This window comes from Mesoplodon bidens, assembly GCF_964165515.1.
Source record: "Mesoplodon bidens genome assembly, chromosome: 7".
In the NCBI taxonomy this organism is placed as follows: Eukaryota; Metazoa; Chordata; class Mammalia; order Artiodactyla; family Ziphiidae; genus Mesoplodon; species Mesoplodon bidens.
The window spans coordinates 70,292,716-70,310,794 of record NC_138164.1 but is presented as its reverse complement, the minus strand read 5'-3'; the positions used below and the strand labels follow the sequence as shown (position 1 = coordinate 70,310,794).

At 37.4% G+C, this 18,079-nt stretch overlaps 1 protein-coding gene across 7 annotated transcripts in view; it reads left to right on the top strand.

The window, feature by feature from the left end:
- Window positions 1-18,079, top strand: part of DLG2 (discs large MAGUK scaffold protein 2) — a 1,231,136-nt gene that overhangs the window by 450,135 nt on the left and 762,922 nt on the right. For 6 of the 7 annotated variants that reach the window (XR_014016293.1, XM_081239496.1, XM_081239495.1 and 3 more), the window contains one exon: window positions 11,002-11,055. Coding sequence is in view for 5 of the 7 variants with exons in the window: in XM_081239496.1 (XP_081095622.1) it covers window positions 11,002-11,055 (54 nt within the window). In the remaining 2 variants the exon portion in view is untranslated. Of the gene's footprint in view, window positions 1-11,001; window positions 11,056-18,079 lie in introns of those variants that run through there. The other variant, XM_081239497.1, reaches the window with a different exon arrangement.

The following is an 18,079-nucleotide window of genomic DNA, read 5'->3' as shown; positions in this document are numbered from 1 at the left end:
AATTTAAAATAAGGGAAATTGATCTAAAATGTCGTCTACTCTGTTTTTTCCACAACCCAGCCCAAGTGCCATCGTTTGAAAGCAGGTATTGAAACATCTTCCAGTCCTAACATGAACATAAGAACATTATCTTTTACTAATGATGAAATAGTAAACCAAACTCACACCTCCTTTTCATCTCTCTCTCTTACATTTCCTCTCATACCCACCCCAGAAAAACATTCTAGATATGAAATATTTTAATACTTTCTCCATGGCTGTTATGTTTTAAACTTTGAGCATATTATCTTGTATCAAATTATGATTGGTAGGGGAAAAAAATCAAGCAGACCTTAGATGTTAAGAAACTTTTCCTGGAGTTAAGGCTTACAGAACATGGAGAAAGGCAAGAATGGAAGAAAGAGCTTGGTGATAATTCTCTGTTTCACTTCAAATCTTTTAGGCTCTTTAATATGGAAGAGAATATTTTGCTACTAATTGCATGGTCTTATGGCCAGAAAAGTAACTTATTCACAAAAAAAACAGAATACAGGGTCTAAACATGATCATACAAAATACAGATTATAAAAATGATCATAAGTGGATTTTTGAGGTGCCTTGTCTAAGACATCAGAACCTCATCCTTTATCCAGTTTATTAGAAGCCACTTTATATTATTGATCTTTTCCCAATTTGACTTTTGTCTTTTTTCTTCATGCCTTTCTTAATGTCACGTCTTCTGACTTTCTGTATCTGAATGATAAAAGCAGAGATCATCACCATCCAGAAAGAAGACTCGTATAGCATCCCTGCCTTCTTTACAGTATTTCCCAGCAGGTCCAAATTTATGATGAGTGAAATCAGATCCTTGATGAGACATAGACTCTTAGAGGTCATCCATTTCACTCTTTATTTCTCAAATATAAAAATAAATTGGGAGGCTCAGTGAATTGCCTTTTCACTGTGAGTTACTGAACGTGATGGGTCTAAAACTAAGATGTCCTGATTCCCAGTCAGCCATCTTTATGCCAGTGACATAATTCCTTGGCTGGATTGTGGTTATTGCCAGGGAGATAGCGTACCTGATTTTTGATAGCCATGCAGGACCTACCTGAGACGTCAGGTTGACTCCATTATAAATAAGTTGAAACATGTTTATATTAAAAAATAGATGGTTATGGAGTAAAATCGTTTGAAAACTACACAATTTTTTTAAAGATAAAACATGAAATGTCAAATAAATGTCCAGTTTGGGGTGGATCTTTTGGGATATATCTTCACGTTCATCTGAGAAGTTTAAGAAATTCTGAGGATGCCATTTTACTTTTTTGACAATCTTTGAGTCCTTAGCTTTTTCACCAGATCCCAAGCTTCCTCTCACCTCTCCAACTTCTGAAATGTACAGCAGGGTAGTAAATTAGAGCAAGGAACATTTCCTTGCTCCACACAGGGTGGTGATACCACAGAAATATGGATTTGGAGTCAAAAAGAGTGAGCCTTGGCTCCACTAATTTTTAGTCTAGTGACCTTGGGCAAGTTTTGTTACAGGTTCATGCCTCACTCTTCTTATCTGTATAATGAGCATAATTATAGCATGCAACTGATAGGCTTGTAATGAGAAGTAGAAAAGAATGAGTGTAAAGGAACAGCATATGGTAGACATTGAAGAATCTTTCTGTTTATAACTTTCCCTAACTTACATGCCATGGTTCCGAGTAGCATGGTCTGTAGTGCATGGTAGCTCCAGATGCTATCAATAGCACCAGGCAGTGTGATACAACAGCTTGTCACCAGAGGGAAGCATGCAATTACCCCTTTCTACCCATTTCACCTAATCTGTTGCCTCACAGGTTTCTCATGAATCTTATCTCTTGTTGCTGTGGTTCTAGTTCCAAAGGTTTAAAAACTCATTAACAAGCATCTTTTGAGTATACTGTATGCCAAGTGCTGTTAGGAGTGTTGGTGGAAGTGGCTGGTGAAGGAATGAAGTAGGATGAGGGCCCTGCCCTCACAATGACTACAGTTTCATCAAGGAGATGCAAATGTCACACATGAACCACTTAGCCATCAACATACGTGTAAGAACAGAAAGAAACATTCATTAAGAATGGCAGAACTTGGTGCTTTCACGTAATTTCTTTTCCTTTATATTTATAATTTAATGTGAACTGAAGTAGTACAAATAATGTTTTAAAATTTGAGAGGGGCAGGATGGACAGATTGAGGCCTGCAGTGAGGATTGAGGAAGCTTTCATGGAGAGTCTGGGGCTTTAGATTGTCCTTGCAGGATGGAGGAAGCTTGGTTAGGAAGATAGGAGAGGAGACCATGATTGGTTCAGGATGTGGGAGAAGGAAGAAATGTAAACAGTGACCTTAGAGTAGGCATAAGCAAGGCGTATGCTTGGAGTATAGTGAGAGTCCTGGCCTGATGGAAGTAAAGGAGATGAGAGAAGGAAACTAAACAGCAATCACTGATTGATCACCCACTGTGTGCAAGGCTCTGATCCAGGTACCACAGAAGAAACAGGCCCCACCTCAGCCTGATGAACCGGCTTTGAGCAAGATTTGACAGCTTGCTCAGAATTCTGGTACCCTAAATCTGGAAAATACAACTGTACTGCTAAGATTATAGCTCTTTGGTGGCTTTGCAAAACGGAGCAGATGGTACCCACATGGCTCTTTCCAGGAATAGCACCGCGTGGAGTGAAACAGTGAATTAAGTAGGTATGGTTATTGTGGTATGGGGCACATTGACTAAACCACATCTGAGATTTGAGCTAATGACTCCATTCTTCGTGCAAACTTCAGAGAGCATTTGCACAAATGAAGCAGTTAGATCTGTAAATGCTCAGTGTGAATCAGTGGGATTTGTGGCACCATGGACTAATAATGGGAAAAAGCAAGGGGCTTACAGTCAGAAGACCTAGGTTTGAATCTCAGCTTTGCTCTTCTCTAGATGTCTGACTTTGGAAAATATACTGGATCACTCTGGGGTTCTGTTTACTTACCTATAGACAAGGGAAAGTTCCACCAGTCCCTCCTGACACACAGCGGGTATTGGTCAATGAATGTTAGTTCCCTTTCCTCTGCCTGTGGGAATGAAATGATCTAATGTGTGTGGACACACTTCATAAATTATGAAGCATGATATAGGTGGCCAATCTAATATAATCATCTATTTGAGTTTGAGTGATGATCTACAGACCTAGTTTTGGTGAGTCTTTTATTTTAGCCTTTTACACTAACTGCAAAGAGGTATGTGGAGAGGGTGTAGGATGGAGGTCTGAAGAGTCTTCATAACAGCTCAAGCAATTTATATCTGTTTCTCCAAGTGGGATTGATTCTAAAGAAAATTTATATAGTAAGGAAAACTCTGTTTAGTTCTGGGTCTTTACTTTCTGTGCCTCATTCTCCACGCTGCCCCATCTTTTCTGTACTAGGGATAAAGAGGTGCCCAACTCAGCCTAACTGAGGCCCTTAGGATATCATTCATATTTTGCAAAATATTACAGTACCTTGTGTTTTAAGGGAGGATCAAACAGACATGTTATCACTTTAATCCAAAGGGAAGAAATACTAATGGTATATTTTCAAAGATCAGTGAAAGAACTTGTGTTGACTAAAACAGGCTTCTGGATACGTATCAAATTGTAATAGGAAACAGAAGCAAATATTTTGTATTTAAGTGTTACCCACTTTGGAACTAGGCTGATAGGTTTGACTCTTGACCTTGCTGTTACCAGCTGGATGACCTTGAACAAACTGCTTAACATCTCTGTGCCTCAGTTTTCTGTAGAGTGAGGATATTATTATTTTTTTTTTTATTATTAAGAGAGTTCAGGCAAGCAGAGATGAATCGATTTCAAGCCAAACATATATCTGACATTCTTTCTTCCCATTTTCTGAGCCAGTCTGGTGGTAAGCTAGGTAGGTAATGATCCCTGCATTTTGTTAAGTGCTAGGGAGAGGAACCAGGGTATTAGCTTCCTCCAAAGTTGCTCCCTAGAGACATCCTGCCATGGCCATTAACCTGCAGCTATGCCTTGGCTAGCCAAGCCTTGGGTGCTCACATTGTTCACTCACCCACTCACCTGTTATTGTCTCAGTGTCCTCACCTGGGATGGGGGTTACCCTATGTCATTGCAGGGTAAGGGCAAACCAGGTGACAGGCCAGAACCACTTGGTGCTACTATTGGTGGTGACTCAGATCAAATTGCACCCACCTGGCTGGTCTTGCGGAGAGGGAATATGAAAAGGGAGAGAAAATCCAGGAAAGCAAGAAATAACCACAGTAATAAATAATATAACCTTACAACTATAGAACTCCTCTCTTTTCACTTCACATGCATTATTTCCCTAGCTAACTTCTTGGGAAATAGGTTAACTGGAAAATAGCATTGTCCCATTTTTTAAGTGGGGTTTTGAAAAAGATTAAGGGACCTAGAAACCCTCTGAGAATTGGGAATTGAATCTGAGTCAGTACGATGAGAAATTTCTCTTCAGACTGGCAAAGAGAAACTAGCAACTTTTGGGGCAGAAAATAACTGCATCTCTCGGCCTTAACTGGAAAAACTCAGGAGAGAGAATCAGGAGATGTTGGTGGTTACCAGCATGGGTTCTGGGGCTGGAAAAACCTGGGTTTGACACCTGGTTTTGGTACCTCTTAAATTTGTGACCTTAGGCAAGTGATTTAGCCACTTTGAGCCTCCCCTTCTTTCTATTTTTCTTTCTTCTTCTTTTAAATGAGAGTGATAATGTTTTCCTTAGAACATCTTGGGAAGTAAATGCATTGATGTATCTTAAGTATTTATCACAACCGTGGAACATAATATTCATTCAGTAAATGCTTAATATTTTATTATTGTTATTCTTGTTGCTATTATCCTGTCTTCTGTTTTGATACTAAATAATTGTGAGCTCTGGGGCATGCCTCTTCCTTTCTCTGTCTCCATTTCATATTTGTAAAATGAAAGGTAGAATTAAATGATTCTTAAGGCCTCAGCTTCAAGTTTTATGATTCTAGAGTAGATTTGTTCTTCCTGTTTTGTTTCCTCGTCTCTCATATAACCATCAATATGTCTTTAATCAGTAATTTACCAAAGAGTTTCTTTGGAGCTTACTCAAAGAAATCCTGATTGAGTCAGCCTGTGTGTGCCTGTGCTTAGCCTTCTCCTAAGTCATGGCAACTTCAGCCTTGTTCATACAATGCACTAGGGCCAGAGGGAGGAGGGGCGGGTTTTGGAACCATTCTGGATCAAGGTGGATGTCTAATTTGGTTTTCAGCTGGCCTCTGAGTTGTTGCTGAACAGTCAAAATTAGAATAATCTAAAGAGTCCTGGTAAAGTGTGATTCCATTCTGAAAGGCAGTAGAGCATGATTGTCCAGAGCATGGACTCGGGGTTAGGGGGAGGATAAATTAGGAGTTTGGGATTAACAGATACACACTACTATATATAAAATAGATAAACAACAAGGACCTACTGTATAGCACAGGGAACTATATTCATTATCTTGTAATAACCTATAATGGAAAAGAATCTGAAAAAAATACATAAAAATGATATATGTATGTGTAACTAAATCACTTTGCTGTATACCTAAAACTAACACAACATTGTAAATTAACTATACTTCAATTTAAAATATGGTAAAAAATAAATAAATAAAATAAAATTATATAGCTTAAAAAAGAAAAGAGCATGGACTCTGAGCCAGACTGTCAGATTGTTTGGGTTTGAAGACAATCTATTTACCAGATGTCTGACTTCGGGAAAGTTACCTAACCTCTATTTTCTCACCTGTAAATTGAGAATAACAGTGTCTCATTGGGTTATGTGAGGATTAAATAAGTTAACTGATATAAATAAGTGCCGTATAAGTATTTGCCTTTATTATTATCCATCCCAGTGTTAACATATCAGGACATCTGTGTATGGTGGGTCATGGTACCATGAGATTCCAGGTAGGCATGATGCTCAGCCAGTGATGATGATCAACCAGGCAACTACAGATCCTTCAAGTAGGTAAATCCTGGTATCTCCTTCAAGTAAGAGTAGCACCTTACCTGCCGACAACTAGGGATGTGTGACTCCACCCAACAGATTGTGGGAAAGAAGGAGAAGGAAGAAAGGGTTTCAGTCTAACAGAGAACTACAGGCAGTACATTGAGACAGAAGTCCCCCCACCCACATCACAGTTTTTAATTTCCAAAATGGGCCAACATGATGGAGGATTAGGGAGAAAACCTAATAAAAATAACGTTTGTCCTGAGTTCAGTCTTTAGCATACCAATTCAGTACTTAATGGGAGATATCTCATTTCAGACCTGATTGGGTATGTGGGTAGTAACCCCCATGTTCTACTTCCCTGGTTAGGATTGGGACATGGTCTGATTGGGGCTCACCCTGATGACAGCCCTCTGTGGGAATTGTGAAGCTAACAGACTGTTAATATGGTATCTTGTAGCATCCAATCTAAACCAGCTGATATTTATCTTGAGGTTCTGGGATCTCCACCTATCTCAGTGAAATCATATGCACACAAAAATGGACTCATTTTAAAACTGTCAGTGAGTTCCATTTTGTTTTAAGTTGTCATGCCACACTGTAGATAGAGGCTGTGTTACTTCTTGCATATTCAGGAGCCTTGTCCTTTAAGAAGATAAGCCAAAGATTCTAGGCCCCCAAAACAGCTCACAAATTATTCTTGCCATATTTACCTCCTGTTAATTTGGCCTACTGTCAACTACCTGCCTTCTACTTGCATGTTCCAGGTCAGTTGAAATCCCTGCACAATTCCTAGCCGCATCAATGTTACTATTCAGTTCCTGCTGTATCTGGGTCACTTGGCTGTGTGGGTTTCTCTTCTTCTCTACTTCGCTTCTTAAAAGTTTAGGTATAGGCCTGGCTTCGGTCTTTTGACCCTCCCACTAGTTAGCCTGTACTTGTTGGGCCTAAGCCTCGCAGAGTATGTTCTTTGACTGACTGGCTGCTCTACCACCCCTGCCAATACCTTGCTTGAAGAGTCTTCCTCTGGCTTGGTGACCACCTGCCCACTTATTTCAGAAGTATTTCACAGATCTGGCACTTAACAAATATCACGTCAGTTGGAATTAATGAACTTCTTTGAAAATTTGCCTTCACTATATAAGATTCTTTATTAGTTACATTCTCTTAGTGGCAAGCAACAGAAGTTTAGTTTCTCTTTTATTATCATAAGCACAGTTATTGATGTAATATTTGGGTATCCCATGGAACCCAAGGACAGGAAGGTGGCAGGAATTTATGAATAACTTGATCTAATAATTTAAATTGTATCAGTACTTTCTCTGCTTGCATCTGGCTTCTCTATGATTAGCTTTATTCTTCCCTCTTGCTATAAACTAGTTTTTTTCCCACATGGAAGAGAATGTAGTATAAGAGGCAAACCATTTACATCTTATAGTTGGGTCATGCAAGAGAGATGAATTTTCTTAAGCCTTTATATTTACATGAAGACAAGCCTTTAAGCTTCTGGTTTAAAGGAGAGTTTTTTGGGGTTTTTTTTTGTAGTTGATACAGAAATCTCTTTCCAGTTAATGGAAATAAGCATATTGAAGGGGGATGCTGGAATCTGCTAAGTCATCCACTTGATTTAGGGGCTCAGTTAAAGAGAATATCCAATATGGAGAGAGAAGGTGTGTATGGCAAGGCAGTGTGAAGTGTGGAGATGAAGCTTAGAGAGAATTATCAAAGTAACTGGGAAACTGGTTTTCAGACTCAGAAACCAAACTTGATCAAACTAGGCATGGACTCACATGATCTCAAAAGGGAGAAAAGAAACAGGAGTCAGGCTGAGCCAAGAGAAAATCTGAAATTAACAGCTGGAGAGAAAAGCACATTCATGGGCTATACCTAGAATTCTACTGCACTCTGTGCTACTACAACTTGGGGCTTTTATTCTCTGCTATTATGTGCCATTGAGTACCTAAAAGATTCCAGGAAGCTTCTGGGAAAATGGTCTGGGGAGGGCTGTGGGGGTCCTGGAGCAGAGCAATGGGGAATCTTTAGAAAGTCTGATGTAGTGGGATATTGTGTTATTCAGAATAGCCCACCCTGGCATCTCCTTGGCACTCATATCAGAGAGTTGCCAATGTCAGATATATGTGATGTATGTTTGTTCACACAATCCACACACATTTGTTCATGCATTTTTAGTGACTTTTCTAGATGTAGGAATTAACTGTGCTTCTGGATCTTTTTAACACCAAGAAGGAGCAATGAACTTTCCACATTACATAGATTGTATTTCATTGTGTAAATACATAAATGCCTTTACATCCTGCATTTATGAAATAATTATTATTTCAAAAAACTGGATAATTAAGTGTTGGTGCCTGGTTAAAGAAAGAAGGTGATAGTGGATATTGGAAAAGTCATCAAAGTTTTGTTGGTAACATAAGATATTTTGAGGTTATCTCAGAAATGCTCTCCAAAGCTTTCAGTGAGATATTACTTTCCTTTGTACTATACTTTATAGCTACATTTAGTCAGTAATCCTAAGTATTTCCTGAGCTCCTTCTGTGTACCCAGATGCTGTGAAGAAATCTAGGAAAGTATACAATCCTTGTCATTGAGAGAGTCTCATTGGAAAGACCAAATTTACATACATGAAATGGAAAATAGCAATAGAAACATACAAAAGTGATAAATGTCATTGTATAGGAACTGAACCTATGCATAAAATTTATTTCCAGACTACATTAATGCAATTTATAGAAGGAAAACAAGAGTAAGTTGAGTTGAAAGTCCCAAATCAAATCAATGCATATTTATTGATCAAAGTGTAGTAGATAATAAGGGGAAATACAAGTATTGCATATGATACTCAGAAAGTTTGAAGTCTAGTCAAGGAGACAAGACACAAATCTTTTGGGAGTCCTGGGAACCAATAAAAAAGCACAGAAGAAACATCATCAAAACTAAAAAACAAACAACAACAACAAAAACCATTAAGGAATTACCAGTTTGCTTTCAACATCTAATATGCAAGATCCTGTGGCATCTCTTACCTTCAGGGTGGTCTTTGCTTTGCCTGGGTCTTACTTGCTGCTCTTGCTAGAGATCTCAAATCACTGCAGGACTCTTGTGATGGAGACTCCTAGATAATGGAATCATAGAACAACTCAGTGTGGAAAAAATGGATCAGAAAGGCTGGTGTGAAATCTCAGCTGTCATTTTCTCTGAGCCTCAGTTTACTCATCTATAACATAGGGATAGGGACAATAATGCCGCATCAGTATGGTTTTGTGGAGATTAAATTAGGATATATATATATATTCTTATAAATGGACAATTAATATGTGTTTAATAAATGGTAATTTTCATGATCTAATCAGTTCTTTTTAGTTCAACTGGGCCACTAACATAGCACTGAGATCTCTGGGGCATAAACAATTCACAAAACATCCAATGATATTTTATCCTTATGATAGTCCATCTTTAGGGGCATTAACTAATGATAGCATTTAACATTGATTCTGAAATTTATGTTTACAAAGCACATTCAAATATATCACCTCATTTATTCTTCAGACAACCTTTTTAGAAGGTGATTATTTCTATTTCCATTCTACAGAGAAGGAAAATGAGGCAAAGAGATTTAGTGGGCTTGTCCCCAGATCAAATTACCAAGAAATTGCTGAGCCCCCAAATCATATAATCAGGAAGTTGGTAAACCAAACTTGAGCCCAGGTCTTCTGACTCCAAACTTCATGTTCTTCTCCCTATACTACAGGCCTCTTAACAAACACTGTTTTTTGGTGAGGTCCAGTGGAAACTGTCTTTCCTCAGAGCCCCTATTTATCCACAAGGTACTTGATATTAGGAGTTAACAAATAAACCATGAATATTTAGTTGACCCGCTATGCAGATATGTAGAACAGGGTCGTGTTTTCACTGACCAGTGATTTTAGTTAAAACCTGGAATTTTGTTCTGTAAAATCTGCTGGATTGCCATTTGTTTTGCTATTAGATTAGGATTCCATAGGCACAGATTGACATTAAAAAGCTGTTAACACTGTTAACTCCAGAGGGCATAGCTAATGAAATGTCTCCAAAGTTGTGTACTTGCACAAACTACCGTGTCGTATAGAACAGCTCTCGATTAATCGTGATGAGACTATTTCCTCTATCTAAATGAAATCTGCAGTTTGGGAAGGAGATTAAAGATCCTTCGGGGGATGAAGGAGAAGTTGCTGTGAATATTCTAGAAACAGAAAATAAAGATAGATCTACTTAATATTCATGAAGTCAGATTGGTTGATGCAAATAGATTGCAATCTCTTATTTTGTAATGACTTGGCTTGTAACACTCCTGTATCAGTTTTACACAGATCCCTATTCAACTTTAAAAGGAATGGCTGTATTTTGTACATTTTTTTAAAGAAACTTTAGCATATCTAATATGATTTTCTGTCACCTTTGACTAATTTTTAATTTTCTAAGGATATCTAAAGTATATCATCAAAGGTGCATAAATGACAAAGAAAAGGTATGACACAGCATGAAAAATAGGTAAATATATGCAAGATGTCAATAAGTGAACCCTTCTATTTTGTTTTGTATACAACATACTCTCAAAAGCCAGTTTAAAGAAGAGTTACATTGTTTTAGGTTTAATTTTGCTTCCATGAGAGACAAATCAAAATTCTTTAGCACAGCCATTTCATAAAGAAATTTTTAACTCCTCGCCAAATTTATTAGAAGTCCTTGCCTCTTACACTGCACAAATCCTCACTTCCTCACCTTTGAGTTCTGTTGCTTACTTCATTTCATTATGTGGTCAAGGTAGCAAACAAATATTTGAAGGGAGGAGGGTGAAGGGGACTCTGAGCCACTTCATTTATCGCCCCCCAACATCTGACATAGTGCCTATACAGGTTCTCAAGAAATACTGTTGAGCTCTTAGTTAAATAAGTTAACAGATCCTATCTCAGAATAGACAACTTGTTATTTAAAACTTTTTTCTATTTCTCTTTTTTAGGCCAGCCCTGCTCCTATAATTGTCAACACAGATACTTTGGACACGATTCCTTATGTAAGTAACATTTTTATTAAGACTATCTTTAAAAACTGATAGAACTCAATCAGCTGAATTTAAAATTTTGTACATATTCCATTTTACCTAATCCAGATAATCTCATGAAATGATGTGTAGCCTGAGTTCTGTGAGTTTTCTTTTGATATTTGCTAACTCACAGCTTAGGCATGCTGACATTTTCCTCTTTGATTCATTGTTTTGTAAAGCACAAGAGCCTATCATGAGAGAAAAAAAACACAGCCAATTGTGATCAAATAATGTTAGTTTCTTAAGTGGTTCCCTGAAAAGAGATTGAACAAACTTCTCTGGGTTTCTTAATAAAGGAATACTCAAATCAATTTATATGATAGAGTCTAGAACATAATAAGTGATCAATAAATATTTGATGGATTTTGCTAGGCTTCTAACAAGAATTGGAACAAAATTTTGGGAGGGTGAATTCTATCTATATATAATAAGATGTATGGTTTTATAAAAGCATGGGGCATGAGATAAAAGGCACAGGCAGATCAGTAAAGCCCCAGAGTCTGTATCTGAAATATAACCACTATGATGGCCAAAATTCTTGATGACAGTCTGGCTGGGCAGGGGTGATTGGAGAGTGGTGCTGGGCCACAGTGGTATGAGTGGTTGACTGTATGGAGGTCCATAAAGTCGTAAAGCTTTGTGAGTCGCCCTAGCTGATGGATAGAGGAGCGTGATTTAGGAAGATGGGACACAGATGCATGCAGACAGAAGGTTTGAAGCAAAGAGAAGGGCTGCAGGCATAATACACAAGAACAAACAGATCCCTGGTCTTTGATTAAATGTGTGTGAAGTGCTTGGTAAGTGTTGGCTATTCTCAGTCTTAGACCCCAACCTCAAATGCCTACAAGGACCAAGCAAGTCACAAAAATAGATGGAGCAGGAGGCATGGGGAGAGTGGGGAATAGAGAGCACATGATCTTCCAAAGTGGGAGCAGCTGCCACTTGGCTCCAGTGGGTGGGTACCAAAGGGAAATGGGATCAAGAGTTGCCAGATCACTCAGTTTCTCAAGAGAAATCAGAAATTTGAATTTTTATACAATTTTACAGGCGACTAATTCTCAAAAGTTCAAACACTCTGTGCCAAAGTGTGTCTAGTCTAAAGGCTGCCCTTTGGGAGATACCTGCCTCAGAGGAACTGGAGGTCCTGAGCAGGTTCTGCAAGCCGGGACTTGGCCACAGGGGAGCAGAATGCCAGAACTGGAGTGCAAGTTGGGACTTGATTACAGGGACAAGTGATTAAAACTGGGACGCAGGGTCAGAACAGGAATAACAGCAAGCTTGACTTAATGCTGAGTCACCTGAACAACTGAACCAGGGCTTCTTAAATCTTTCTGAACAAGAGTCATTTGGGGTCAGACTGGAAATGGGGTTAAGCTTACCGGTAGGAATCAAGTGGCCCCAGCTGTGGAAAGTAAATGACTCTGTTGGAAGGAAGCAAAGCAAATATTAAAGACACATAGTATTCCCAATTCTATCTCTCACTCTTCCAACCCTCCTTTGTTTTTCAAACATTTATATTGGAATTATTGTATGCCTGATGCTGCTTTAAGCACTTATCAAATATTAACTCATTTAATCCTTGTAACAAGCCTATGAGATAGGTACTATTAATGTCTCCATTTTACAGATGAGGAAACTGAGTCATAAAGAAGTTAAGTAACTTTCTCAAAATTGCACAGTAAGAGGCAGAGCCAAGAATGAATCTAGGTATCCTGGCTATAGAGTTTGAGATCTTACTTAACTCTGATCTTGCTGCTGCTTGTGTTTCCTCCCTCCCTCCCTCCTTTTCTGCCTCTCAGCTTGAGAACAAAGTTTTGTTACCTACTCCTCAGAAATGTGTAGCTTTGGGTGGATGACAAGTTGTCACAGAAGCTTCAATACCCTTGAGGCAGGGATCTATATATATATTAAGGGATTCTATGTTTTTGATATAATGAATCTCTTTACTATATCCATTGGCATCATCTAAAGCAGATGAGCAGTGCTTTGAAGTAGACATGGAGCACAGAGACTTGACCATGTTAAGTAGGACTGCTTTCTTGTGATAGACCTATATTTATTCAAAGCCTTCTATTAGGGTTCTCATGACTAAATTCCAGATGGCCTCATGTACAAATAATTTATGAATAAGAATCTAAGGATTTTGAATAGACATGCTCAATTGGTAGCCCAACTGATTAACTAGTAAAATCAGCCATATATAACAAATTAATCAAATTGCTCTCATTCTCCTAAATATCAATTTTGTATCTGATTTTGAGTTCTTCAAAGGGATGTTTTAAAATTATCTTCAACTTTTTTGTACTTAATGCAAACCCTCTTTGAGCTTCCTTAAGGGTAGGATCTTTAGAGACGTTTGCTAAGTATGAGGAAACTGTCCCAATTCTCATGGCAGTGTGTTGTTGAGTTATTCATTTACTCCTTCTGGACGTAAATTGATATATAAGATAGGAATTATAATATCTACCTCAGAGGTGATAGTGAGGATCTCATAAGGTTATGTATATGAAATCATGCTTCATTAACTTCCAGTTAATAGGGGTTTATTTCTTTATTATTTTATTCAATAAATACTTATGCAGTAACATGTGCTAGACCCTGAGAGAATATTAAATATTAATATCTTCCCCCATGTATAAGAAATATAACTATATTATGTATTGAAAAATGGCAGATTTAGCACACAAGCATTAATGTCGATGAATGTGCTTTGTGTCTGGACATAGGCCTAACCCTCCCTTTTGTTCCTGACTCACTTAGTGACCTGGAACAAATCACTTTTCCTTTTGCAGTCTATTTTCTCATTCCTTGGTGTTCTATACTTTGTTTTCCTCTATTCTGTCACATGTCCTATTTGTTCACATAATTTCAGTTCTATTTAATGAAAAAACAATTTCAGAGTTCCCCAGAGCATTTCAGTCATGTTGCATAAGAACATCTCCTTCCTTAAAATATTACCTAAATGACAAATTTTAACTTACGTATTAAAGTCCTCCCCCAAAATAATTTCATTACAAGTAAATTTATTAATTTTGCAAAATAGCAAATTTGGTTTTAGAAATATATGGTCCTCTGTGAAGCCATCTGGTCCTGGGCTTTTGTTTGTTGGAAGATTTTAAATCACAGTTGCAATTTCAGTGCTTGTGATTGGTCTGTTCATATTTTCTATTTCTTCCTGGTTCAGTCTCAGAAGGTTGTGCCTTTCTAACAATTTGTCCCTTTCTTCCAGGTTGTCCATTTTATTGGCATATAGTTGCTTGTAGTAATTTCTCATGATCCTTTGTATTTCTGCAGTGTCAGTTGTTACTTCTCCTTTTTCATTTCTAATTCTATTGATTTGAGTCTTCTCCCTATTTTTCTTGATAAGTCTGGCTAATGGTTTATCAATTTTGTTTATCTTCTCAAAGAACCAGCTTTCAGTTTTATTGATCTTTGCTATCATTTCCTTCATTTCTTTTTCATTTACTTCTGATCTGATCTTTATGATATCTTTCCTTCTGCTAACTTTGGGGTTCTTTTGTTCTTCTTTCTCTAATTGTTTTAGGTGTAAGGTTAGATTGTTTATTTGAGGTATTTCTTGTTTCTTAAGGTAGGATTGTACTGCTATAAACTTTGCTCTTACAACTGCTTCTGCTGCATCCCATAGGTTTTGGGTCATCGTGTTTTCATTGACATTTGTTTCTAGATATCTTTTGATTTCCTCTTTGATTTCTTCAGTGATCTCTTGGTTATTAAGTAGTGTGTCGTTTAGCCTCCATGTGTTTGTATTTTTTACAGATTTTTTTCCTGTAATTAATATTTAGTCTCATAGTGTTGTGGTTGGAAAAGATACTTGATACGATTTCAATTTTCTTAAATTTACCAAGGCTTGATTTGTGAACCAAGATATTATCTATCCTGGAGAATGTTCCATGAGCACTTGAGAAGAAAGTGTATTCTGATTTTTTCAGATGGAATGTCATATCAATATCAGTTAAGTCCATCTTGTTTAATGTATCATTTAAAGCTTGTGTTTCCTTATTTATTTTCATTTTGGATGACCTGTCCATGGAAAGTAGGGTGTTAAAGTCCCCTACTATGACTGTGTTACTGTCAATTTCCCCTTTTATGGCTGTTAGTATTTGCCTTATGTATTGAAGTGCTCCTATGTTGAGTGCATAAATATTTACAATTGTTATCTCTTCTTCTTGGATTGATCCCTTGATCATTATGTAGTGTCCTTCTTTGTCTCTTGTCATAGTCTTTGTTTTAAAAACCTTTACAGACAAGCAAAAGCTAAGAGAATTCAACACCGCCAAACCAGCTTTACAACAAATGCTAAAGGAACTTCTCTAGGACGGAAACACAAGAGAAGGTAAAGACCTACAATAACAAATCCAAAACAATTAAGAAAATGGTGATAGAAACATACATACTGATAACTACCTTTAATGTAAATGGATTAAACACTCCAACCAAAAGACATAGATTGGCTGAATGGATACAAAAACAAGACCTGTATATATGCTGTCTACAAGAGACCCACTTCAAACCTAGGGACAATACAGACTGAAAGTGAGGGGATGGAAAAAGATATCCCATGCAAGTGGAAATCAGAAGAAAGCTGGAGTAGCAATTCTCATATCAGACAAAATAGACTTTAATATAAAGACTATTACAAGAGGGCTTCCTTGGTGGCGCAGTGGTTGAGAGTCTGCCTGTCGATGCAGGGGACATGGGTTTGTGCCCGAGTCCGGGAAGATCCCACATGCCATGGAGCAGCTAGGCCCATGAGCCATGGCCACTGAGCCCGTGCGTCCGGAGCCTGTGCTCCGCAATGGGAGAGACCACAACAGTGAGAGGCCCGCGTACTGCAAAAAAAAAAAAAACAGACTATTACAAGAGACAAAGAAGGACACTACACAATGATAAGGGATCAATCCAAGAAAGTGTAACAGTTGTAAATATTTATTCATCCAACATAGGAGTACCTCAATACATAAGGAAAATTATAACAGCCATAAAATGGGAAATCGACAGTAACACAGTCATAGTAGGGGACGTTAACACCCCACTATCACCAATGGAATGATCAACCAAAATGAAAATAAATAAGGAAACACAAACTTTAAATGTTACATTAATCAAGATGGACTTGACTGATATTTATAGGACATTCCATCCAAAAACAACAGAAAACACTTTCTTCTCAAGTACTCAGGGAACATAGATCACGTCTTGGGTCACAAATCAAGCCTTGGTAAATTTAAGAAAATTGAGATTGTATCAAGTATCTTTTCTGACCACAATGCTATGAGACTAGATATCAAATACAGGAAAAAATCTGTAAAAAATACAAACACATGGAGGCTAAACAATACTCTACTAAATAACCAAGAGATCCCTAAAGAAATCAAAGAGGAAATTTAAAAAATACCTAGAAACAAATGGCAATGAAAACATAATGACCCAAAACCTATGGAATGCAGCAAAAACAGTTCTAAGAGGGAAGTTTATAGCAATACAATACTACCTCAAGAAATAAGAAACATCTCAAATAAACAACCTAACCTTACACCTAAAGCAATTAGGGGAAGAAGAGCAAAAGAACTCCAAAGTTAGCAGGAAAGAAATCATAAAGATCAGTTCAGAAATAAATGAAAAAAAATGAAGGAAACAATAGAAAAGATCAGTAAAAGTAAAAGCTCGTTCTTTGAAAAGATAAACAAAATTGATAAACCATTAACCAGATTCAACAAGAAAAAAAGGAAGAAGATTCAAATCAATAGAATTAGAAATGAAACAGGAGAAGTATCAACTGACACTGCAGAAATACAAAGGATTATGAGAGATTACTACAAGCAACTATATGCCAATAAAATGGACAACCTGGAAGAAATGGACAAATTCTTAGAAAAGCACAACTTCCAAGACTGAACCAGGAAGAAATAGAAAATATAAGTAGACCAATCACAAGCACTAAAATTGAAACTGTGCTTAAAAATCTTCCAACAAACAAAAGCCAAGGACCAGATGGCTTCACAGGCGAATTCTATCAAACATTTAGAGAAGAAATAACATCTATCCTCAAACTCTTCCAAAATATAGCAGAGGTAGGAATACTCCCTAACTCAGTCTACAAGGCCACCATCACCCTGATACCAAAACCAGACTAAGATGTCACAAAAAAGAAAACTACAGGCCAATATCAATGATGAACATAGATGCAAAAATCCTCAAAAAAATACTAGCAAACAGAATCCAACAGTACATTAAAAGGATCATACACCATGATCAAGTGGGGTTTATCCCAGGAATGCAAGGATTCTTCAGTATACACAAATCAATCAATGTGATACACCATATTAACAAATTGAAGGAGAAAAACCATATGCTCATCTCAACAGATGGAGAAAAAGCTTTCAACAAAATTCAACACCCATTTATGAAAAAACCCTCCAGAAAGTAGGCATAGAGGGGACTTACCTCAACATAATAAAGGCCATATATGACAAACCCACGGCCAACATCATTCTCAATGGTGAAACACTGAAAGCATTTCCTCTAAGATCAGGAACAAGACAAGGTTGTCCACTCTCACCACTGTTATTCAACATAGTTTTGGAAGTTTTAGCCACAGCAATCAAGAGAGGAAAAAGAAATAAAAGGAATCCAAATTGGAAACGAAGATGTAAAGCTGTCACTCTTTGCAGATGACATGATACTAAACATAGATAATCCTAAGGATGCTACCAGAAAACTACTAGAGCTAATCAATGAATTTGGTAAAGTAGCAGGGCACAAAATTACTGCACAGAAATCTCTTACATTCCTATACACTAATGATGAAAAATCTGAAAGAGAAATTAAAGAAACACTCCCATTCACCATTGCAAGAAAAAGAATAAAATACCTAGGCATAAACCTACCTAAGGAGACAAAAGACCTGTATGCAGAAAACTATAAGATACTGATGAAAGAAATTAAAGATGATACAAACAGATGGAGAGATATA